Here is a 21,813-nt window from a genome sequence, read left to right on the forward strand (position 1 = left end):
AATTGAAGACCTCCCAATTTATTAAACATTGTTTGGAATGAACTAACAAATTGATTCAAACATATTTTCAACCAATTGATCTTGAAAGTGTTATTTATGTGAACAAAATCCAACACTTCCAGACCTCCTTCAGATCTTTTATTTGAGAGGACTGACGTTTTTAGTTTGAGACTTATTTTTCCAGATTATTTACAAATAAAGATCATGAGGGGTATACAAAGTGAGACAGTCCCTCTGCCTTGGACAGAAGCACTCTCCCAAGTATAGAAATATCCCTTTGTAGCCAATTATTAAATATATTCTTGGGTTTCTTCGATTGACACAGGTGAATTGCGACCTGAGTGTAAATCATCCTCAATTTCAAGGACATAAATCTGAATATGGCAAATGTAGCTTTCACAACCATCTTCCTGAAATTGTGAGTTGTAAAACCTTCATAAAAGGAATTGACCAATGTTGATATTGTAATGGGATCCTTGCATAATACATCATTAATTTTGAGTGCCGTTAGATTTTCTTTTGTAGCTAAAACAAGTTATAGTTAGTTTCTTGCTACATTGATAGCCAATATTAGACTGTTAATAACCTAACCCCCAAAGTTGGTTGGACAAGCGAGAAAACAGTCCCTCTCACAGCGATGCCATCTTCGCTTGAGATCATTTCTTCTTCTTCTTCTTCTTCTATGAGTTTTATGGCGGACTACAACCCAAAAAGGTGTATTGCCGCCACCAACATTACCAAAACTCCCACTTCTTCCTTCTTTTAATTCTCCATATCTCCCTTCTCAGGCTCTAGGACCTGAGAGGGTGGTATGGCTTATTCCAATATTCCATGTAACTCCTATGCTGAGAAATCTTTCAGCCCCAGGAACCGCTCTGCCGCATCCACTATGATTTCTATCTTCCTGGACCTTCTCTCCCCCTTGGCAGCGCCATTAATTACCATAGCTATACAGGCCACAAAGTCCACCGTCTTAACCTTTCAAATGTCAGGATCCTGCTGGTGAAAGGCAATCCCTGCCTGCAGCCTGCAGTATAGGCCTATCCACCACCATGGACTCTTATGGTGCACCATTCAAACTCCCAATCCAACCCAGCTGCTGCATATGAAATGCTCTGTACAACCCTGACTTTGGCCACCTCATTCTCTTTCACCCTTGTGGGGCATTTGAAAGAAGTGGCTTCATGGTTCCCACCACAATTGCAACATGTCACATATTCATCACTTTTATAACACATAATATGATATTTTCCACAACTTGGACATCTTGGCTTCTCCCTTCTGCAAACACTTGATACATGACCAAAAGCTTTACAATGATCACACTGCATTGGTCTTGGGATAAATGCTCTGACTCTGTAGTTAATATACCCTAACTGTACTTGAGTATTTTTTATAACCTATATTTAACTAGGCAAGTCAGTTAAAAACAAATTCTTATTTACAATGACAGTCTAACCCAGCCAAACCCTAACCCAGACGACGCTGGGCCAATTGTGCGGCGCCCTATGGGACTCCCAATCACGGCCGGTTGTATTACAGCCTGGACTCAAACCAGGGTCTGTAGTGACGCCTCTAGCGCTGAGATGCAATGCCTTAGACCGCTGCGCCACTCGGGAGAGACTCCATATCAAAAAACAAAAGAACAGATAGATACCTCACTTTTTCACCATTCACCACACAATTCATCCGACATGCTTCAATCACTCCAGGAACATTTTTCATCTCTTCAAAATTAACTTCCCACGAGACGTCAGATATAACCCCCTTGAGGGGTAGCCTGACACACGCGACACGTCAAACTTGTCAAATGCACGTTCCTTCTGATCCGCAGAAGCACAAAAAATCAAAACAAGCCCACCTCTCGTGATCCTCACAGCCTTCACTTTACCCAGCACTCTCTCCACCAGTTTGAATAACTCAAATGGTTTCTTTAAGATTGGTACTCTGCTCAGCTGCTCCTCATTATGAAACCGTACTCGATACGAAGGATCATTCTCATCACTGTACACTACTTTGCTTCGTTTTCTATTCTTTTGGATAATACTCCAATTCTCCTTGATTCTACAGCCATTGTATTCAGAATCCACTTATCCACTTCATCATCCGATTCCGCCATCTTTCCATCGGCTCTAGGGTTTATGATTGACAGTAATGTTATGCTGTCCCGCTCGTGGTGTATGTAGCACTTCTAGTCACCTTTCCCCAGTAAACTGACTGCCAAGGCCTTTTGAGATAATTTCATGTTGGATCATTGATTTCCACTTCCAAATTTGAAATCATTGACGTCACGTCACGTGAGTCTTAGGTCGATTTCTCTCGTCTGAATTGAACAAGCAAGCCAATCGCTCTGGGATGGATTATTCTGCCTTGCAGATGAATTTTGTGCGTCACTTCCTTATTGTATTTCGCAAAATTCGAGCGCGGTATGATTTCGTTTCATGTGGAAAGGAAAGGCTAGAACCAGCCCGTGTATATTTCGTAAAGTTCTGTTGTAGCTAAAATAATTATATCTGCTGTTAATTTCAAAATGAGTGAAGACCCTGACTCTCCTCCCGAAAGGGAAATGAAGGTAGGCAAACTATTGTAGCTACGTAGCTAGCAAGTTTACTAGCTTGTAGCATTAGCTTGCTGGCAATCTTATTTGCGCAGCAGGTAGTTTGTCTGTCAACCAGCTAGTGTTTATGCTAGTTAGTTAGTTCGCGAGATAGCGATCTGGGGATAACCTTCCAACTGAAGTACGTTATTGTCTGTTTCTTACTGCCCAATTCCCATAATGTTACTAGCTAGTAGCTATCCTATATTTTAGTCAGATGGCTAGCTAAGCCAAACTCAACTAGCTAACAACAAAGTCATGAACATCAACCAACTAAACGATGTATGGATTAACAACAGTGTATAGCTAGCTAGCTGTATACATTTGAGTGTCTAACACTGACTTTCTTCAACAGTAACTAGCTATGTCAGCTAATTAGCTACCTACAAGCTAGCTAGCTAGATACATCCATTTATGAATGCTATTGTGCTCTACCTAAATTAATCTTGTTTTTGCTATTGTAACATTTATTCTAGGAGGCATTCATTCAGCTGCTAGCTTTCCCAACGTAATTTATTTCCAAATCCACCTCGTCCTGTCAACAATATCTTGTTAACATAGTCAAAATGGGCTTTACAGATCTTAACCCTTGTGTTGTCTTAAGGGTAAAAAATGACCTATGTTTAACAGAAAGAAGAAAAAAAACTAAATTATATTTTTTCAACTTTTCCTAGAGTGACCCCAACATTAGAAAAAGTGAAACATCGCCTTTGTTCATATTTCCATGAAAGCTCTACACCACCAGGGTAGGGCTGGGCGATATGGCCAAAATATTATATCACCGTATTTATAAAAAAATAAATAAAATGGATGGTATGACGGTATTTTAAGTTTTTGAATAATACAAGTTCTACATTTGCTTTATGAGTAGTGAGTGATCCTAGGGTGGCAACATATACATTCTAAGTGATTTCAATGAGTCTTGCTCCATTCTGATTGTTTTATACTGTTCAATTCAACTTCAACCAAAACAAATTTCAGCACTTCTTCATTTCTTCATTTCCTGCACTATATTGCAGTGGTGGAAAAAGTACCCAATTGTCATACTTGAGTAAAAGCAAAGAAAGAAAATTACTCAAGTGAAAGTCACCCAAAAAAATAGTACTTGAGTAAAAGTTTAAAAGTATTTGGTTTTAAATGTACTTAAGTATCAAAAGTAAAAGTTTAAATAATTTCAAATTCCTTATTAAGCAAACCAGATGGCACCATTGTCACCATTGTCGCCTCTACATGTTCATCACACAAGCCATCGAAAAAAATTATCCTGGAGATTACAAATTTGGAGGGTTTCCGTAAATATGGAGACAACTGGAAAAGGATGGATGAGATTGACCTGCATGCCTACATAAGGCTGCTAGTCTTAGCGGGTGTGTATATGTCCCGAGGCAAGGCTACATGTAGTCTCTGGAATGCAGAGAGTGGAAGGGCAAATTTTTCTTTTGTGCCACTGAAAGTCTTTAACACTTTCTCAAGAGTGCTGCGATTTGATAACCGTGAGTCAAGACCTGAAAGACGTGTGAGAGACAAAATGGCGGCCAAAAGAGAGGTCTGGGAGAAGTAGGTGGAGCGTCTGCCATACCTCTACAACCTTGGGCCTGAAGTAACAGTGGATGAGCAACTGGTTCCATTCAGAGCTACATTTTTATTTTCATATCTGTAATGTAAGTGATTTTCACATTTAATTTTATTATGTATAGCTGTAATATCATTGATTTATGTGATTGTTTTCTGTGACACTGATACTAATTACTGATAGTAATCTCTTGTCAAAAGGTCACTGTCCTTTCCGGCAGTATATGCCCAGCAAGCAAGCAAAGTATCGCATCAAGATATGGGTGGCCTGTGACGCACAATCCATCTACGCTTGGAAGATGCAAGTCTACACAGAGAAGCCGACCAGTGGAGGCCTGGAGAAGAACCAGGGGATGCGGGTTGTGCTTGATGTGACCGATGTACTGAGGGGGCACAATGTCACGTGTGACAATTTCTTCAACTCTTATGAACTCAGCCAGCAGCTCCTGAAGAGGAAGATCACCATGGTTGGCACAGTTAGAAAGATCAGCCTGAGCTCCCCCCTACACTCCTCGCAACAAGGGGGAGAGAGGCCATCTCATCTAAGTTTGCCTTCACCCCACCGCCACTCTAATTTCTTACCTCCCAAAGAGGAACAAGAATGTGGTCCTTCTGAGCACACTGCACAAAATGGCTGAGATCAGTGATCGTGAGGACAGGAAGCCAGCCATCATCCTGGACTACAACCACAACAAAGGAGGCATGGACAAGGTGATTGAACTTACAGCTGCAGCAGGATAACTGCCCGCTGGCCCCTGGTCATCTTCCATAACATCATTGATGTGTCCTCATACAATGCCTTCGTGATATGGAGCAAGATCAACCCTACCTGAATGCCTGATAAGCGTAACAAAAGGAGGGTGTTCCTGGAGCAGATGGGAAAGGCGCTTGTAACCCCACACATTCAAAGAAGGGAGCACCTCCTCCGCACAGCAGCCTCTGCAGCGCTTGTGAAAGCTCTTCAGGGGGCTGAATCTTGTCCTGATCCACCTGAGGCTGGGGCAGGCAAGAGGAGGAGATGCCAATTCTGCCCCCCAAAGAAGGACTGTAAAACAAATACTATGTGCTGCACATGTGAGAAATACATCTGCAAAGTCCATGCACACACACTTGCATACTGTCCTACATGTGCTAATTAGTTTATTGATTTATTCACATTTCTGTTTTGTATCTATCTTATTTATTGTTGTTGTTTATGCACTTTGTGGCTGGGGGCAATGGTTAAAAAATGGGAGAAGACTGGTATTTTGTAGTTGAATTCGTCATTGTACAGTACATAAGAATATATTACTATTTTGCCAAAAAAGTTCAAGACTGTTATTGTTTCCCTTCAATAAAATGCATTCAAAACTACTTTCTGCACATTTCTGCTACTTTCTTAGGCCATACTAGTGCTATCTCTTGCTTAAAAATGTAGGTTTACACCTATGCAGTACCTTTAGCAATAATAATAATCCTCTACTTTAGTAAAGAAAACAATTATGACAGGTGTATTGTAATAAAATCGAGTGGTGTCCACTGATTTAAATGCAGTCTTTCTGCATTGTGAAGTGGGAAAACCCAGATATTCACAAAGTTTGTGAATTGTTTCTTCATGCAAAATAGATTTGGGGTTTAACATTCAGTTAAAATGCTTTATTTGAGGGTTTTAGTGAAGGCGGGTAAATTTTTTTACCCTTAGGACAAGGGGAGTATACAGAATGTTAAGATTACACAAGGGTTAAACGAGTAGCCTACATGAGACTAAATTCAGTGCCATCACAGTCATGAAGTATTCTATTTTATGCAGGATTTTCAGTTCCGGCAAATGAAGAAAACCCGTGTCTTTGATTCACCTGATGACCTGCCGAAGGATAGATCAAGTCTGCTCGCCATCTCCAACAAATTTGGACTGACATTTGTCGGACTAGACAGAAAGATCAAGGTGTACCTCACGGGGGACATCCTAGCTTCAGACAAAGTTGATGGAAACTCCAATGAAATAGGTAAGATTTTCTGTACATTGGTCATTCTGTCTCATAGTTTTCCTAAGCAATGACAGTTATGGCGTGCCTTGGCCAATGTAACTTGACTTTACCTTTTTCTCTCAATTTTACTCCTCTTTCTCAGTTGAGGGGATAGCAGCCTTAGCTGATGTTCATGTGGAGTTGCCTGTGCACAACCTGGGACTCAGCAGTGATGAGCTCACCCTGTCAGTCAGTGGCATGTCAGAAGCATCAGGCCTGTCACTGGCCTTCTACGACGTCCGCACCTTCATCAACAAGGTGATTAACTCTCATAACAACCCCCCCACTGCTAATGGAGTGGTACGGTTTTGTCATGGTGAAACAGAGTTCAGAGTCCATGCTTTGATATCAATTGAAAGCACACCAAGACGAGTCACCCCAACTTCTTTAGTTCCATATTTTTCCCACACACCTAATCCCCTCACTTCCATGGCTGCCCCCTCTCTCCAGGCCCGACCGCAGAAGTTGCCATTTGCGACTCTGCAACCGAGAGCCGGCCTGGGCATTATTGTGCAGGACCTCAAATGGAACCCGGTGCAGGTGTCCATGCTGGCCACCTGTCTGTCTGACGGCAGCATGATGGTGCTGGACGTCACAGACAGCGTCACAGTGCAGGCCCAGCTACCCGCCACAACGGGCATCACCTGTGGTAAGTGTGACATAGTGTGTAATCACTTTGAGGAATACATTTTTCATGTAATTGGAATTTTATACAATTTGTTTTCGCTTTCTGTCATCTTCTCCCTTAATACAGTATGCTGGAGTCCCAAAGGAAAGCAAGTAGCAGCAGGAAAAATGAATTCAACAGTCAGTCAGTATACTCCAGTAAGTCTGTACCAACAACTCTCAGTATAATACATTAACAAGACCTCCTAGCTCTAAGGTGTCCTATCTGGATAACTTATGTACTGGGTTTGACCAGGCCACAGATAGCAACAGAGATGTATTTATCTTGGGTGATTTTAATATAAATTGGAAGGATCACAATAATTTGAATAGAACAAAATTGATGAGATATGCCAAGAACTGTGGTTTGAAACAAATGGTTAATGATACTACTAGATCGTCAATTAAGTTGGGTCATCGTTCAGACACATACATTGATCTGATTTTCTGTAATATACCATTGCAATGCTTAAAAGACAGATCAATGCCAGTGGGCTGGACAGACCATAATATTGTGACCATAACCATGAACACCAAGGTTCCAAAGAAACCCCCTAGGATTGTGGTTAAGAGAAATTTTAAAACATTTAATCATGAGCTATTTCTAAATGATTTGGCTGCTGTACCCTGGGAGCTGATTTATCCCGAGGATGATTTAAATCACGCTACAGAATGTTTTATTTATTTGCTCACTGAGGTAATGGACCATCATGCCCCTATAAGAAAGAGTACAGTTGGTGCTCGTCCATCTCCATGGATTGATGATGAACTGGGTGAGGCTTTTTCTCAAAGAAATATGCCAAAAGTCTTAGCAGCCAAGTCAAAATTAGAAATTGATGAACAGAATTTTAGAACATTACATAATTATGCAGTTATATTGAATCAAAAGTGAGAGAAAATATTTTACAACAATGCTTTTATTGATTGTAAAAATGATTCTAAAAAGGTATGGAACACAGTTAAGGGCTTACTTGGTACATCTCATCGTGCCCATCTAGTGTGGAGGTTGACGGGAGAATAATAACAAAACCAGTTGATATTGTGTCGTGATAATTTCCTCTATTAATAAATGAGGAGAGTTTACAAACCACACACAAGTCAGAGTTATATTTTAAAGTCCATCTTTAATTATATGAGCTTCACCATAGCCCTTTGACTCTCAGATCAATTCAGTGTCTATAAATGAATTCTCTGAGAGTCCTTACAAAATAATACTTAGTATCTTTTATAGCCAAGATACACCCCTCTCAACTCACATGACGAACCACAGATCTCAGGGACTTCTCAAAGGGCCTTTTACTTGAGAGAGGAGTATCCCATAGCCAGATAGCATTAGCTATAAATTATCGTTCAGTTTGGTCTCTTAGACGAGGTTCTACTTCTCGTTCTTGGTACTTCATAGTACCAAAACATTACCTCATCCAATGGCATATATCAATTGTCAATTCTAGATACTCCCATCTCAAATACAACCCACCCCTGGACAAGCACCCTGAGGGGAGTGAGCCTCTAGGTCAAATACTATGAAAGATAAGTTCAACATCAGAGGGGTAATACAATGGTTCCAGACACTGCCATACTCCTCCCCCCCAATGGGAAAAGGAAGGAGTGACTGGAGTACAGACATGGTGGAGCCCTTCACATGGTTTAGGAATAGTTACAGACACATTCAAATATGAAGACAATGTTCAAACCTGACTTCTCCCTTTCTGATATTCTGCATATTACCAGATATGTAAAAGACAAGCCTGACATCTCCCCTCTCTGGGCCCCAAGTGACTTTTCCCTAGAGAAGAAAGGAAAATGCAACTGCCGACAGTATAGTCCAAAAAGAGACATTTCTAATGACAAGTCACATAAGCATATTATGAAAGTAAATAAAACATCTTATTCTTCTATGGTACCTAACTAATTCTGATTCAGCTACGACAATTGCCAATCATTTTGCAGATTTTTTTTTTTTTTTTTACAAAGAAAATTAATTTACTGAGCAACAATGTAAACATACATTCTTCCAAACAAGCTATTGTCCAATGGATTGATGATCATATTATGAGCAACAAGATCTATTCTTTTAGTCTGCAAACCGTGTCAGTGGAGGAGGTGTTAAACCTATTGAAGTCATTATCTGATGTTAAATCTACAGGTTATGGTCTTATGGACAATTTTTTGTTTCGCTGTGCTGCTCCCCAGATTGCAGTTCCACTGAGATACATATTTAATTGTTCACTGGAAAAGGGGATGTTTGCAAATGTATGGAAGCATGCGAAACTGTGTCCTATTCCGAAAGACTGCAAAGAACCCATTACTCCTGCCAATAGTCGACCAAATAGTCTACTCCCTACGCTCAGTAAGATATTGGAGGGTATTGTGAGTAGACAAATATGGGAGTACATGGAAAAGAATGATCTGATTACAGCCAATCAGCATGCTTTTCGCAAAAACCATTCCACTACCACTGCATTGGTTGACATGACTGACCAGTGGCTCAATGCTATGGATAATGGCAAGTTTGTGGGTGTACTATTTTTAGATTTCAGTGCAGCATTTGATTTAGTGGATCATGAAATAATTTTGACAAAATTAATGCATTATGGTTTTAAGGAGGTAGCATTGAATTGGGTACAGTCATATCTAACTGACAGGAAACAGTCCACCTATATCAATGGTTCATTTTCTTCCCCTCGTGTTAAACTGTGGAATACCGCAGGGCAGCTGCCTTGGGCCACTTCTCTATTTAATATATACCAATGACCTTCCCTATGCCTTAGCTGAAACTCAAGCTACTATATTTGCAGATGATACTACAATTTATGCAGCAAGACAATCGGTTCAACAGGTACAGCAAGCTTTACAAGGAGATTTGAGAATTTTAGGGAGTGGGTTTGCCAAAACAAACTTGTTTTAAACACCAAGACAACCAAAGTTATGTTGGTCTGTTCCACTATGAAAAGGCCAAAACAGCATGGGATACAATTAAGTATGGGAGGAGTACAAATTGAAGAAGTGGCAGAAACCAAACTATTGGGAGTGCAGCTAGACAACTGCTTATCATGGTCGTCTCAAATAACTAATCTATGTAAAAAAAGAAAAGCATTAAAACAGCATGCATAATCAGAAGGATAGCTAAATATTTACCAGGAAAAATTCTTCAGCAAATAACACAAGCATTAATTGAGAGTCAGGTGAACTATTGTTCTGTGGTCTGGGGAAATGTATTTCAAGTGAAGTTAGGAGGCTGCAGAATGCACAGAACGAAGCAGCAAGGATTGTTTTAAGGTGGAGATGTGGTTCTTCTGTTGCAGTCATGCGCAATGTTCTTGGTTGGTCATCAATCGATAAGATAATTGAAAGGAACATGCTTATTTTATTTCATAATATACATCATTTAAAACGGCCAAGTTCTATTCACAACGGTATTCAGTTGGTAAGAGACAGACGTTCCGTAAATACTAGGAATAGATTGTCCACCATCTATGCGTTGTCCAGACAGAAAAGAGAAATAGGCAAAAGAACATTTCGATTTAGAGCAATAAAGAAATGGAATAAATTAACTGAGCAAACCAGAAACCTTTCAATATATAAATGTAAACATTATTTTAAAACGATTTATATATAATACATAGAAATGTTGTGGGACTATAGTAGATGAAGAATCAATATTTTTTTAGATTGAGTCATTATTGGGTCATTATGTTAGTATATTATGTATGTTTGTAATAGTGTGTTATATGTGGAAATGTGTTCGTATTATAAATTGTATTTTCATGTTTAAGGACTCTTGGAAGATTAGTCCAAATGGGGACTAAAAGAGATCCAAATAAAATCAACAACGTTAGACACACTTATTATTCCTGTGAAGTCTGGTGTATTTGATGTATTTTGCCCACAGGAGGTTGGTGGCACCTTAATTGGGGAGGACAGGCTCAGGGCAATAACTGGAGCTGAATTAGTGGAATGGTATTAAATACATCAAACGCATGGTTTCCAGGTGTTTGATGCCATTCCATTTGCGCCGTTCCGGTGATTTATAATGATTATGCCCTGGTCTAACTCTGCTCTCCTGAACAGGGGCTTCAGGAGAAGAAAGTGATCCCCTGCCCAAGCTTCTACAGCTCTGACAACCCTGTCAAAGGTAAACTAGACACAGATCAGGCTGGCCTGAAGCAATAATCCTGAAATTGAACATTTCAGTGCCTTTATTTTCCTGCCTGATAACCTTAATCTCAATTATATGTTTTCTTTGTGTTGTCCTTTCTCTGTCAGTGCTGGATGTGCAGTGGCTGAGTACGTTTGTGTTTGCTGTGGCATATGCAGCAGCCGATGGCTGTCCGGAAACACCTCCTGAACTGGTGGTGATCTCCCTCCCTGTGAGTAGTACCAATGGTCTGTCATGCATCTGAATGATGATGATGAGATCATTTTGCAGTGTTAATTGTTCATTGTTCTAATACTAATAGGGTCATTTCACTCAGTGACTGAAATGTTTTCTTTCCTAAATGATAGTTTATGGGTTTGCCTTTTTCATTATTACTGAAACCATTTTGACAATTAACATGTTGATATGACAGACAAAGACAGAGAAGAGGGAGGAGAGGTACCTGAACTTCAACGACCCGGTGTACGGCACCTGCACAGAGAGACAGCACCACTACTTCCTCAGCCACATAGAGGACTGGTGAGACACTCCTCACTCTGTATTCTGCCCTGCCAGTCTGCAGATATATATTTTTTTTTTTCTTGTTTGTAGAAAGTGGCTTTTGTATGCAAACTCAGTTGGTATAAGCTCTGTTCCATTTCCCTCTGGCTCTCAACTTCAATGTTCGAGGAACAGCTGTGAGGTTGGTGAATCACTTATGCTCATTGTTATTTTTTCTTCTTTCAGGGATGTTGTTCTTGCCGCATCAGCAGCCTCCATTGAAGTCAGTGTCATCGCCAAGCAAGAAGATAAGGTAATATTTGTCAATCAGCATTGGCTTGATTCTCACTCTGGGCCTTAGAAACTAAAGCAGTTCAAGGTCGATGTAGATTTCAGATATCTTTGTGCAGAACTTAGTCTCATCCATTGGACAAGACATCACCTCAGCATCTTCTGATAAATTATTATGGAGTAGTAAAGCCCTAATCAAAGCCCAACTGATATTGATCAATTGAGCCCCTGAGTGTCTATTTTGTCATGTAACCTCTCTGTGCAATGTGCTTTTGTGTTGTTCAGACCAACTGGGAGCTGTGGCTGCTGGAGGACGCCAGCAGGGGAGAGCTGCCTGTCTCTCAGAATAACGACGACACGCTGCCCCTGGGGCTGGCCATTGACTACACCAGCCAGCAGGAGATCCACATCAGTGAGTGGTTGCTGCTCTCTCCCCTTCCAGCTTTCCACATTCTTCTGACCCCATTCCAAACTGGGTCACGTTCTCCTTGATGGATTTGTAATTCTCCCCTTGCTGAATGAAAGGACTGTGCCATATTGTTACCATTTCATTCAGATCTAAGAGTGTGGAGTAGGCAGGAAGGGTCAAGCAAAGGAAGCTGGTGAACCATTTGGAATCAGCTGATATGTTTGTCAACAATGAAGGGCTGACCCCATTTCGTCGACTGGTCGATTGTTTGGTCGATAGGCTGATGGTCGACCAAGATTTCTTTACTCGAGCAGTAGCACACAAAAAATGCAAGACACCTGTCTGAGTGGACTGATCCATTGTGGAAGCCGTGGGGATGGCCCAGTCCATCAGTCTAAGACATGTGCTACTGAAATTGTATATTGTTATAATATGTAAGAACAATGGTGCAACACAAATACAAATAATATTATTTTAAAACAGATGTGCTTTCTCCCGCGTTGGATAGTGGTCGCTGTCTGCGGTGCTGAAACACATCGGTGCTCTTGAATTGGCACCTTTTACTAGACCATGTTGCAATGTGCATAATAGCACATTTAACCAGCATATTGGTGTTGAGAACAATGCGGCGGAGGCAACAGAGTTAGGAGATGAGAAAACAGCCCTTGTCTTAATTGTTTAAGAAAAGTGAGGAGAGAGGAAACGGCAAATTAATTAGGTCTATAATCAATCTCCTAACCGTTAAATGTGCCTGGATTTATATCATCATCATCCATATACACCACCGTTCATATATCATCCATATACACTACTGTTCATATATCATCATCCATATACACTACCGTTCATATATCATCATCCATATACACTACCGTTCATATATCATCATCCATATACACTACCGTTCATATATCATCATCCATATTCACTACCGTTCATATATCATCATCCATATTCACTACCGTTCATATATCATCATCCATATACACTACCGTTCATATATCAGCATCCATATACACTACCGTTCATATATCAGCATCCATATACACTACCGTTCATATATCAGCATCCATATACACTACCGTTCATATATCAGCATCCATATACACTACCGTTCATATATCAGCATCCATATACACTACCGTTCATATATCAGCATCCATATACACTACCGTTCATATATCAGCATCCATATACACTACCGTTCATATATCAGCATCCATATACACTACCGTTCATATATCAGCATCCATATACACTACCGTTCATATATCATCATCCATATACACTACCGTTCATATATCATCATCCATATACACTACCGTTCATATATCAGCATCCATATACACTACCGTTCATATATCAGCATCATCCATATATACTACCGTTCATATATCATCGTCATCCATATATACTACCGTTCATATATCATCGTCATCCATATACACTACCGTTCATATATCATCGTCATCCATATACACTACCGTTCATATATCATCGTCATCCATATACACTACCGTTCATATATCATCGTCATCCATATATACTACCGTTCATATATCATCGTCATCCATATACACTACCGTTCATATATCATCGTCATCCATATACACTACCGTTCATATATCATCGTCATCCATATACACTACCGTTCATATATCATCGTCATCCATATACACTACCGTTCATATATCATCGTCATCCATATACACTACCGTTCATATATCATCGTCATCCATATACACTACCGTTCATATATCATCGTCATCCATATACACTACCGTTCATATATCATCGTCATCCATATACACTACCGTTCATATATCATCGTCATCCATATACACTACCGTTCATATATCATCGTCATCCATATACACTACCGTTCATATATCATCGTCATCCATATACACTACCGTTCATATATCAGCGTCATCCATATACACTACCGTTCATATATCAGCGTCATCCATATACACTACCGTTCATATATCAGCGTCATCCTTATACACTACCGTTCATATATCAGCGTCATCCATATACACTACCGTTCATATATCAGCGTCATCCATATACACTACCGTTCATATATCAGCGTCATCCATATACACTACCGTTCATATATCATCATCCATATACACTACCGTTCATATATCATCATCCATATACACTACCGTTCATATATCATCATCCATATTCACTACCGTTCATATATCATCATCCATATTCACTACCGTTCATATCAGCATCCATATTCACTACCGTTCATATATCAGCATCCATATACACTACCGTTCATATATCATCGTCATCCATATTCACTACCGTTCATATATCATCGTCATCCATATTCACTACCGTTCATATATCAGCATCCATATACACTACCGTTCATATATCATCCATATACACTACCGTTCATATATCAGCATCCATATACACTACCGTTCATATATCATCCATATACACTACTGTTCATATCATCGTCATCCATATACACTACCGTTCATATCATCGTCATCCATATACACTACCGTTCATATATCATCCATATACACTACCGTTCATATATCAGCATCCATATACACTACCGTTCATATATCAGCATCCATATACACTACCGTTCATATATCAGCATCCATATACACTACCGTTTATATATCATCATCCATATACACTACCGTTCATATATCATCATCCATATACACTACCGTTCATATATCAGCATCCATATACACTACCGTTCATATATCAGCATCCATATACACTACCGTTCAAAAGTTTGGGATCACTTAGAAATGTCCTTGTTTTTGAAAGAAAAGCAAAAAATTAGAGTGTCTAGTTTGAGAAACAGACGCCTCACGAGTCCTCAACTGGCAGCTTCATTAACTAGTACCCGCAAAACACCAGTCTCAACGTCAACAGTGAAGAGGCGACTCCAGGATGCTGGCCTTCTCGGCAGACCAAGAGCTTTATTTTAGTCTGGGACAGCCCTACAACCATGGCAGGACAAGTTATAGTGGAGTACTCTTGTGATGGTTAGTGTCTATCAATTCCCCATTACATATATCACCAGTAGTAGCCTACATTTACCGTTAATTCCCATCATTTCTAATCTCCAATGTTTGTTTGGTTATGGTAATTTCTCTTCATGCATTCAATATATACGGAGTATACATAACATTAAGGACACCTGCTCTTTCCATGACAAACTGACCAGGTGAATCGTGGTGAAAGCTATGATCCCTTATTGATGTAACCTGTTCAATCCTCTTCAATCAGTGTAGATGAAGGGGAATAGACAGGCTAAGGAAGGATTTTTAAGCCTTAAGACAATTGAGACATGGATTGTGTATATGTGCCATTCAGATGGTGAGTGGGGAAGACAAAATATTTAAGTGCCTTTTGAACGGGGTATGATAGTAGGTGCCAGGCGTACCGGTTTGTGTCAAGAACTGTACCACAGCTGGGTTTTTCACGCAACACAGTTACCCGTGTGTATCCACAATGCTCCACCACCCAAGGGACATCCAGCCAACTTGACACAACTGTGTGAAGCATTGGAGTCAATATGGGCCAGCATCCCTGTGGAACGCTTTCGACACCTTGTATATTCCATACCTCGATGAATTGAGGCTGTTCTGAGGGCAAAAGGGGGGCTGCAACTCAATATTAGGAATGAATTCCTGATGTTTGGTATACTCAGTGTATTATTATTATTACTAATACTACTACAGTAGTTTACCGTTCTGATTGTAGTAGTGGACACGTTTATAGAGCTCATAATGTACAGTGCATTCAGAAAATAGTCAGACCACCTGACTTTTTTTCAAATTTGTGTGAAAATGTGAAATGTGTACAGCCTTCTTCTAAAATGGATTCAATTGTTGTATTTCCCTCATCAATCTACACATAATACCCCGAAATGACGAAGCAAATGCAGGTTTTTAGAAATGTTTGCAAATGTATTAAAAGTGAAAAACAGATATCACATTTACATAAGTATTCAGACCCTTTACTCAGTACTTTGTTGAAGCACCTTTGGAAGTGATTGCAGCCTCAAGTCTTCTTGGGTATGACGCTACAAGCTTGGCACACCTGTATTTGATGAGTTTCTCCCATTCTTCTCTGCAGATCCTCTCAAGCTCTGTCAGTTTGAATGGGGAGTGTCGCTGCACAGCTATTTTCAGGTCTCCAGAGATGTTTGATCAGGTTCAAGTCTGGGCTCTGGCATTCAGAGACTTGTCCCGAAGTTACTCCTGCGTTGTCTTGTCTGTGTGATTAGGGTCGTTGTCCTGTTGGAAGGGAACCTTCGTCCCAGTCTAAGGTCCTGAGCGGTCTGGAGAAGGTTTTCATCGAGGATCTCTCTGTACTTTGCTCCATTGATCTTTCCCTCGATCCTGACTAGTCTCCAAGTCCCTGCCATTGAAAAACATCCCCACAGCATAATGCTGTCACCACCATGCTTCACTGTAGGGATGGTGCCAGGTTTCTTCCAGATGTGATGCTTGGCATTCAGGTCAGAGTTCAAGAGAATCTTGTTTCTCGTGGTCAGAGTCCTTTAGGTGCCTTTTGGCAAACTCCAAGCAGGCTGTCATGTGCCTTTTACTGAGGAGTGGCTTCCGTCTGGCCACTCTACCATAAAGGCCTGATTGGTGCAATGCTGCAGGGATGGTTGTCCTTCTGGACAGTTCTCCCATCCCCACAGAGGAACTTTGGAGCTTTGTCAGTGACCATCAGGTTCTTGGTCACTTCCCTGACCAAGGCCCTTCTCCCCCGATTGTTCAGTTTGGCCAGGTGGCCAGCTCTAGGAAGAGTCTTTCATTTTAAGAATGATGGAGCCCACTGTGTTCTTGGGGACCTTCAATATTGGAGACATTTTTTGGTACCCTTCCCCAGATCTGTACCTCGACACAAACCTGTCTCGGCGCTCTACGGACAATTCCCTCGACCTCATGGCTTGGTTTTTGCTCTGACGTGCACTGTCAACTGGGGGACCTTATATAGACAGGTGTGTGCCTTTCCAAATCATGTCCAGTCAATTGAATTTACCACAGGTGGACTCCAATCAATTTGTAGAAACATCTCAAGGATGATCAATGGAAACACCTGTTCTCAATTTTGAGTCTCATAGCAAAGGGTCTGAATACTTATGTAAATAATGTATTTCTGTTTTTATTTTTTATAAATTTGTAAACATTTCTAAACCTGTTTACGCTTTGTCATTATGGGGTATTGTGTGTAGATTGATGAGAATTCGTTTTTTTAACCAATTTTAGAATAAGGCTGTAAATGTAACAAAATGTGGAAAAAGTGCTTTCTGAATGCTTTCCGAATGCATTGTATAGTTGATTTTATTAAAGCACATAGGGTTTGTGTATATATGGAAAAATACACATTTTAAAATTTCTACCAATCGATTGGTCGAAAGAAAACACTACTCTCGTCTGTGAAGATTTTTTTTTTTAATACACTGCAATGTTCCGCTCCTCAGTGTCAGTCAGTAGCATTTGGTATGCGACTCTGGTTGACACGTTCTTTTTGGCAGCTGTCAGATGAATAGTGATAAGCTACTGTCTCGGTATCTACTGGTATCTACAGTCAGTCAAACAGTCATGTAGCACCACTGATGTTGCTGTCTGGGCTCCCCGCTTAAGACTCCAGCAAACCAAACTCAATTTGAGTAGCATTTTTAAATGATTGTATTCCCTCGATGTCTCGAGAGACCTAGGCTGTATTGGATAGAAAGAGAGAGGGGGAGGCCCACGTTCATTACAATGACTCGGACGAATGAGAGAACATCAACAAACAACAGAACCAGACAAGCATGTCTGAGAATGCTGATGAGGTTTACCTTGAGCTTTCCAAACTGTTGTTCTCTCTCTAGAGAGCAGTCTCAGGCAAGCAGACTCATTATTTGTCTCATCACACTGGCTTTAGTGCTGGTTTTTCTCCAAGTGCTCGGGGCTTTGTTTCTTACTAAGAAATCAAGGTCTCTCACGTCTCACAGCAATATAGCAATTCATATGCTCTGTCCTTGTACTTGTCTCGGCTTTTGTTAATGTCCTGTGTACTTGTGTGTGGGCGTGCATCTTCCATGAGCTTTAGTGTGTGTCTGTCTGGCTGGGTGTTTGCCTTTTTGTTTCAGTTAAAGTGTGTGTATGCCTGTGTGTTTCTCTCTGGCTACCAATAGTTATACTTAGTTAGTTATACTGTACTTGATATCTCTTTTCCCCGCTATATCACTACAGCCGATGAGAAGACTTTGCCCCCGGCGCCCACTTTGTTGCTGCTGTCTACAGACGGAGTGCTGTGCCCCTTTTCACTGCTCAACTTCAACCCTGGGGTCAAGCAGCTGGTCGCTGCCCCCACCAGCCTGGCCCTGGACGGAGAGAGACTGCCCCCTGCAGGTCTGGAGGACCTCTTCAGCTTTTTCATATTTACAAATCGTGTATTTTTTTTTCTATCTTACTGAATACATTTGTCTTATGAAACTTCCAATACCTATACTACTATCATACTGTAAAGTATTTATAATAGTGTTGTGATAGGATCCACTAAAAGCAGCTCTCCTCTCTGCATTGCAGGATCTGCAGCTCCCCCGCCCCCTTACCCAACCTCCTCTCTCCCATCAGCCCCGGCGGCGTTCCCTCCGCTCCGCCTCCCCTTGGCCACCACACCAAACCCTCCTCCCCCTACCTCCTCCCCTGCCTCTGTTTCACTGTTCACCGCAGCCCCAGCTCCAGCCTCCTCATCCGGCTTCTCGTTCTCCATGCCCCCCTCTTCCACTGCTCCCCCCGCCTTCTTTCTGGGGGGCTCTACGGCCTTCAGCGCGAGCCCAGCCTTGGGCACCTCTGGTAGCTTCTCCTTCTCCTCCAAGCCCCTGACAGAGACCCCAGCCGCAGCTTCGGCCTTCTCCGTCAGTGCCCCCAAACTTCCAGTGGTGGAAATGGCTCCAGTTCCGGCCCCCACTCCAAAGCCCACCCCCCAGCGCCTGGCCACCGCCTCCCCCATCATGGTGCTCCGAGGCACCCCCGAGCCAACCCCTCCCGCTGTGAAGATGAACCTCAATGAAAGGTGAGAGGTTGATATAAGTACCTGAATAACTTTGACTGTTTACATTTCACTTAGATCAGGTATGGGCAACTGACGGCCCCCCTTTTGTAGGCCTGCAGACCAATTTCAACTCAATTAAAAACGACTCCTTTAGGGTCTCAACTTACTGTTGAGAGTTCGAGTAATAGAATACACAAGGTGCAGTTTTGAAATTTGTTTGTGCATCAGCAGTAACTTAATTAGCCCATGTCAGCAAAAAAAAACATTTTTTTATTTTTTATTTTATTGTTAAGTTAGTCTAGCGGCCCGCTATCTAAACTTGTAGTAAGCCTGGATTAATTACCGACTGGGGTGGGGCCCATTGATCATCAGTTATCATATTAAAAACTGCAAACATTTGCCTCCACCCTATGGCAAAATGTGTAGAATTGCATGAAATTAGTTATCAAATTGCTAAATCTTCTCTCCGCCCCATCGCAAAAATCTTTCAAATATACTTTTTTCCCTCTTTGATGTCATGAGTGTCAGAAATGTTTTGCTCGTTAGGTGGTGGGTGGGCTATATTTGGTATTTTATTAGGATCCACATTAGCTGTTGCAAAAGGAGCAGCTACTCTTCCTGTGGTCCACTAAAAACATGAAGCATGACATAATACAAAACATTAATACACAAGAACAGCTCAAGGACAGAACTACATTAAAAAAAGTGTAAAGGCACTTTACACAGCCTACATATCAATACATACACACAAACTATCTAGGTCAAATAGGGGAGAGGCGTTGTGAGGTGTTGCTTTATCTGTTTTTGAAACAAGGTTTGCTGTTTATTTGGGCAGTATAAGATGGAATGGAGTTCCATGCAATAATTGCTCTCTATAATATGTACGCTTTCTTGAATTTGTTCTGGATTTGGGGACTGTGAAAAGACCCCTGGTGGCATGTCTGGTGGGGTAAGTGTGTGTGTGTCAGAGCTGTTTGTAAGTAGACTATGCAAACAATTTGGGATTTGCATCACATTTAATGTTTCTTATTAAAAGAAGTGATGCAGTCAGTCTCTCCTCAACTCTTAGCCAAGAGAGACTGGCATGTATAGTATTTATATCAGCCCTCTGATTACAATGAAGAGCAACATGTGCCGCTCTGTTCTGGGCCAGCTGGAGCTTAACTACGCCTTTCCTTGCAGCATTTGACCACATGACTGGACAATAATCAAGAAAAAACAAAACTAGAGTCTGCAGAACTTGCTTTTTGGAGTATGGTGTCAAAAAAGCAGAGCATCTCTTTTTATTACGGACATACCTCTCCCCATTTTTACAACCATTGAATCTATATGTTTTGACCATGACAGTTTACAATCTAAGGTAATGGCAAGTAATTTAGTCTCAACTTGTTCAACAGCCAATCCGTTCATTACCAGATTCAGCTGAGGTCTAGAACTTAGGGAATGATTTGTACCAAATACAATGCTCTTAGTTTTAGAGATGTTCAAGACCAGTTCATTACTGGCCACCCATTCCAAAACAGACTGCAGGGTTTCAATTACTTCATTAGCTGTGATTTCTGATGTGTATATGGTTGAACATCAGCGTACATGGACACACACATGTTGTTTTAATGCCAGTGGCAGGTCATTGGTAAAAATAGAAAATAGTAGGGCCTGGAGAGCTGCCCTGCAGTACACCACACTTTACATGTTTACATTAGAGAAGTTTCCATTAAAGTAAACCCTTTTGAGTTATATTTTGTAGATAGCTCTGAATCCAGGATATGGCAGAGGTTGAAAAGCCATAAAACACAAGTTTTTTTCAACAACAGGTTATGGTCAACAATATCAAAGGCTGCACTGAAATCTAACAGTACAGCTCCCACAATCTTATTATCAATTTCTTTCAACAAAACATCTGCCATTTGTGTCAGTGCAGCACATGTTGAGTGCCCTTCTTTATAAGCATACTGAACATCTCTTCTTCATTTGTTTACAGAGAAATAGCATTGTATTTGGTCAAACACCATTTTTTCCAAGAGTTTGCTAAGAGCTGGCAGCAAACTTATAGGTCTGCTGTTAGAACCAGTAAAGGCCCCTTTACCACTCTTGTGTAGCGGAATTACTTTGGCTTCCCTCCAGGCCTGAGGCCGAAGACTTTCCTCTAGGCTCAGATTAAAGATTTGACAGATAGGAGTGGATATAGAGTCAGCTACCATCCTCAGTAGCTTTCCATCTAAGTTGTCAACGCCAGGAGGTTTGTCATTATTGATCGATAACAATAATTTTTCCACCTCCCACACTAACTTTACAAAATTCAAACTTGTAATGCTTGTTTTTTTATGCGTGAATACGATGGCTCACTGTTCATTTGCCCACTTTGCCAATGAAATAATCATTAAATTAATTGGCAACATCAAATGGTTTTTTATATGGGCCTGATTTGATGAAAGATGGAGTTAAATTTGTCTTTCTGCCCATTTCATTTAAAGTACTGAAGTTTTTTTATTATTCTTTATATCATTGATCTTGGCTTCATAATACAGTTTCTTCTTCTTTTTGTTGAGTTTAGTCACATCTTTTCTCAATTTGCAGTAAG

General features: G+C 40.8%; 1 protein-coding gene across 1 annotated transcript in view; it reads left to right on the forward strand.

Annotated features, from left to right (window-relative positions):
* The first annotated feature begins 2,417 nt into the window (after positions 1-2,417).
* The window catches only part of nup214 (nucleoporin 214), a 72,304-nt gene continuing 52,908 nt past the window's right edge, over positions 2,418-21,813 (forward strand). The window contains exons 1-12 of the mRNA XM_038970306.1: positions 2,418-2,572; positions 5,958-6,153; positions 6,278-6,432; positions 6,625-6,823; positions 6,929-6,999; positions 10,912-10,975; positions 11,107-11,210; positions 11,412-11,518; positions 11,726-11,792; positions 12,056-12,182; positions 18,428-18,586; positions 18,764-19,253. Of these exons, the coding sequence (XP_038826234.1) occupies positions 2,531-2,572; positions 5,958-6,153; positions 6,278-6,432; positions 6,625-6,823; positions 6,929-6,999; positions 10,912-10,975; positions 11,107-11,210; positions 11,412-11,518; positions 11,726-11,792; positions 12,056-12,182; positions 18,428-18,586; positions 18,764-19,253 (1,781 nt within the window). The 5' untranslated portion in view covers positions 2,418-2,530. The remainder of the gene's footprint in view (positions 2,573-5,957; positions 6,154-6,277; positions 6,433-6,624; positions 6,824-6,928; positions 7,000-10,911; positions 10,976-11,106; positions 11,211-11,411; positions 11,519-11,725; positions 11,793-12,055; positions 12,183-18,427; positions 18,587-18,763; positions 19,254-21,813) is intronic.

This window comes from Salvelinus namaycush, chromosome 31 (assembly GCF_016432855.1).
Source record: "Salvelinus namaycush isolate Seneca chromosome 31, SaNama_1.0, whole genome shotgun sequence".
NCBI lineage: Eukaryota > Metazoa > Chordata > Actinopteri > Salmoniformes > Salmonidae > Salvelinus > Salvelinus namaycush.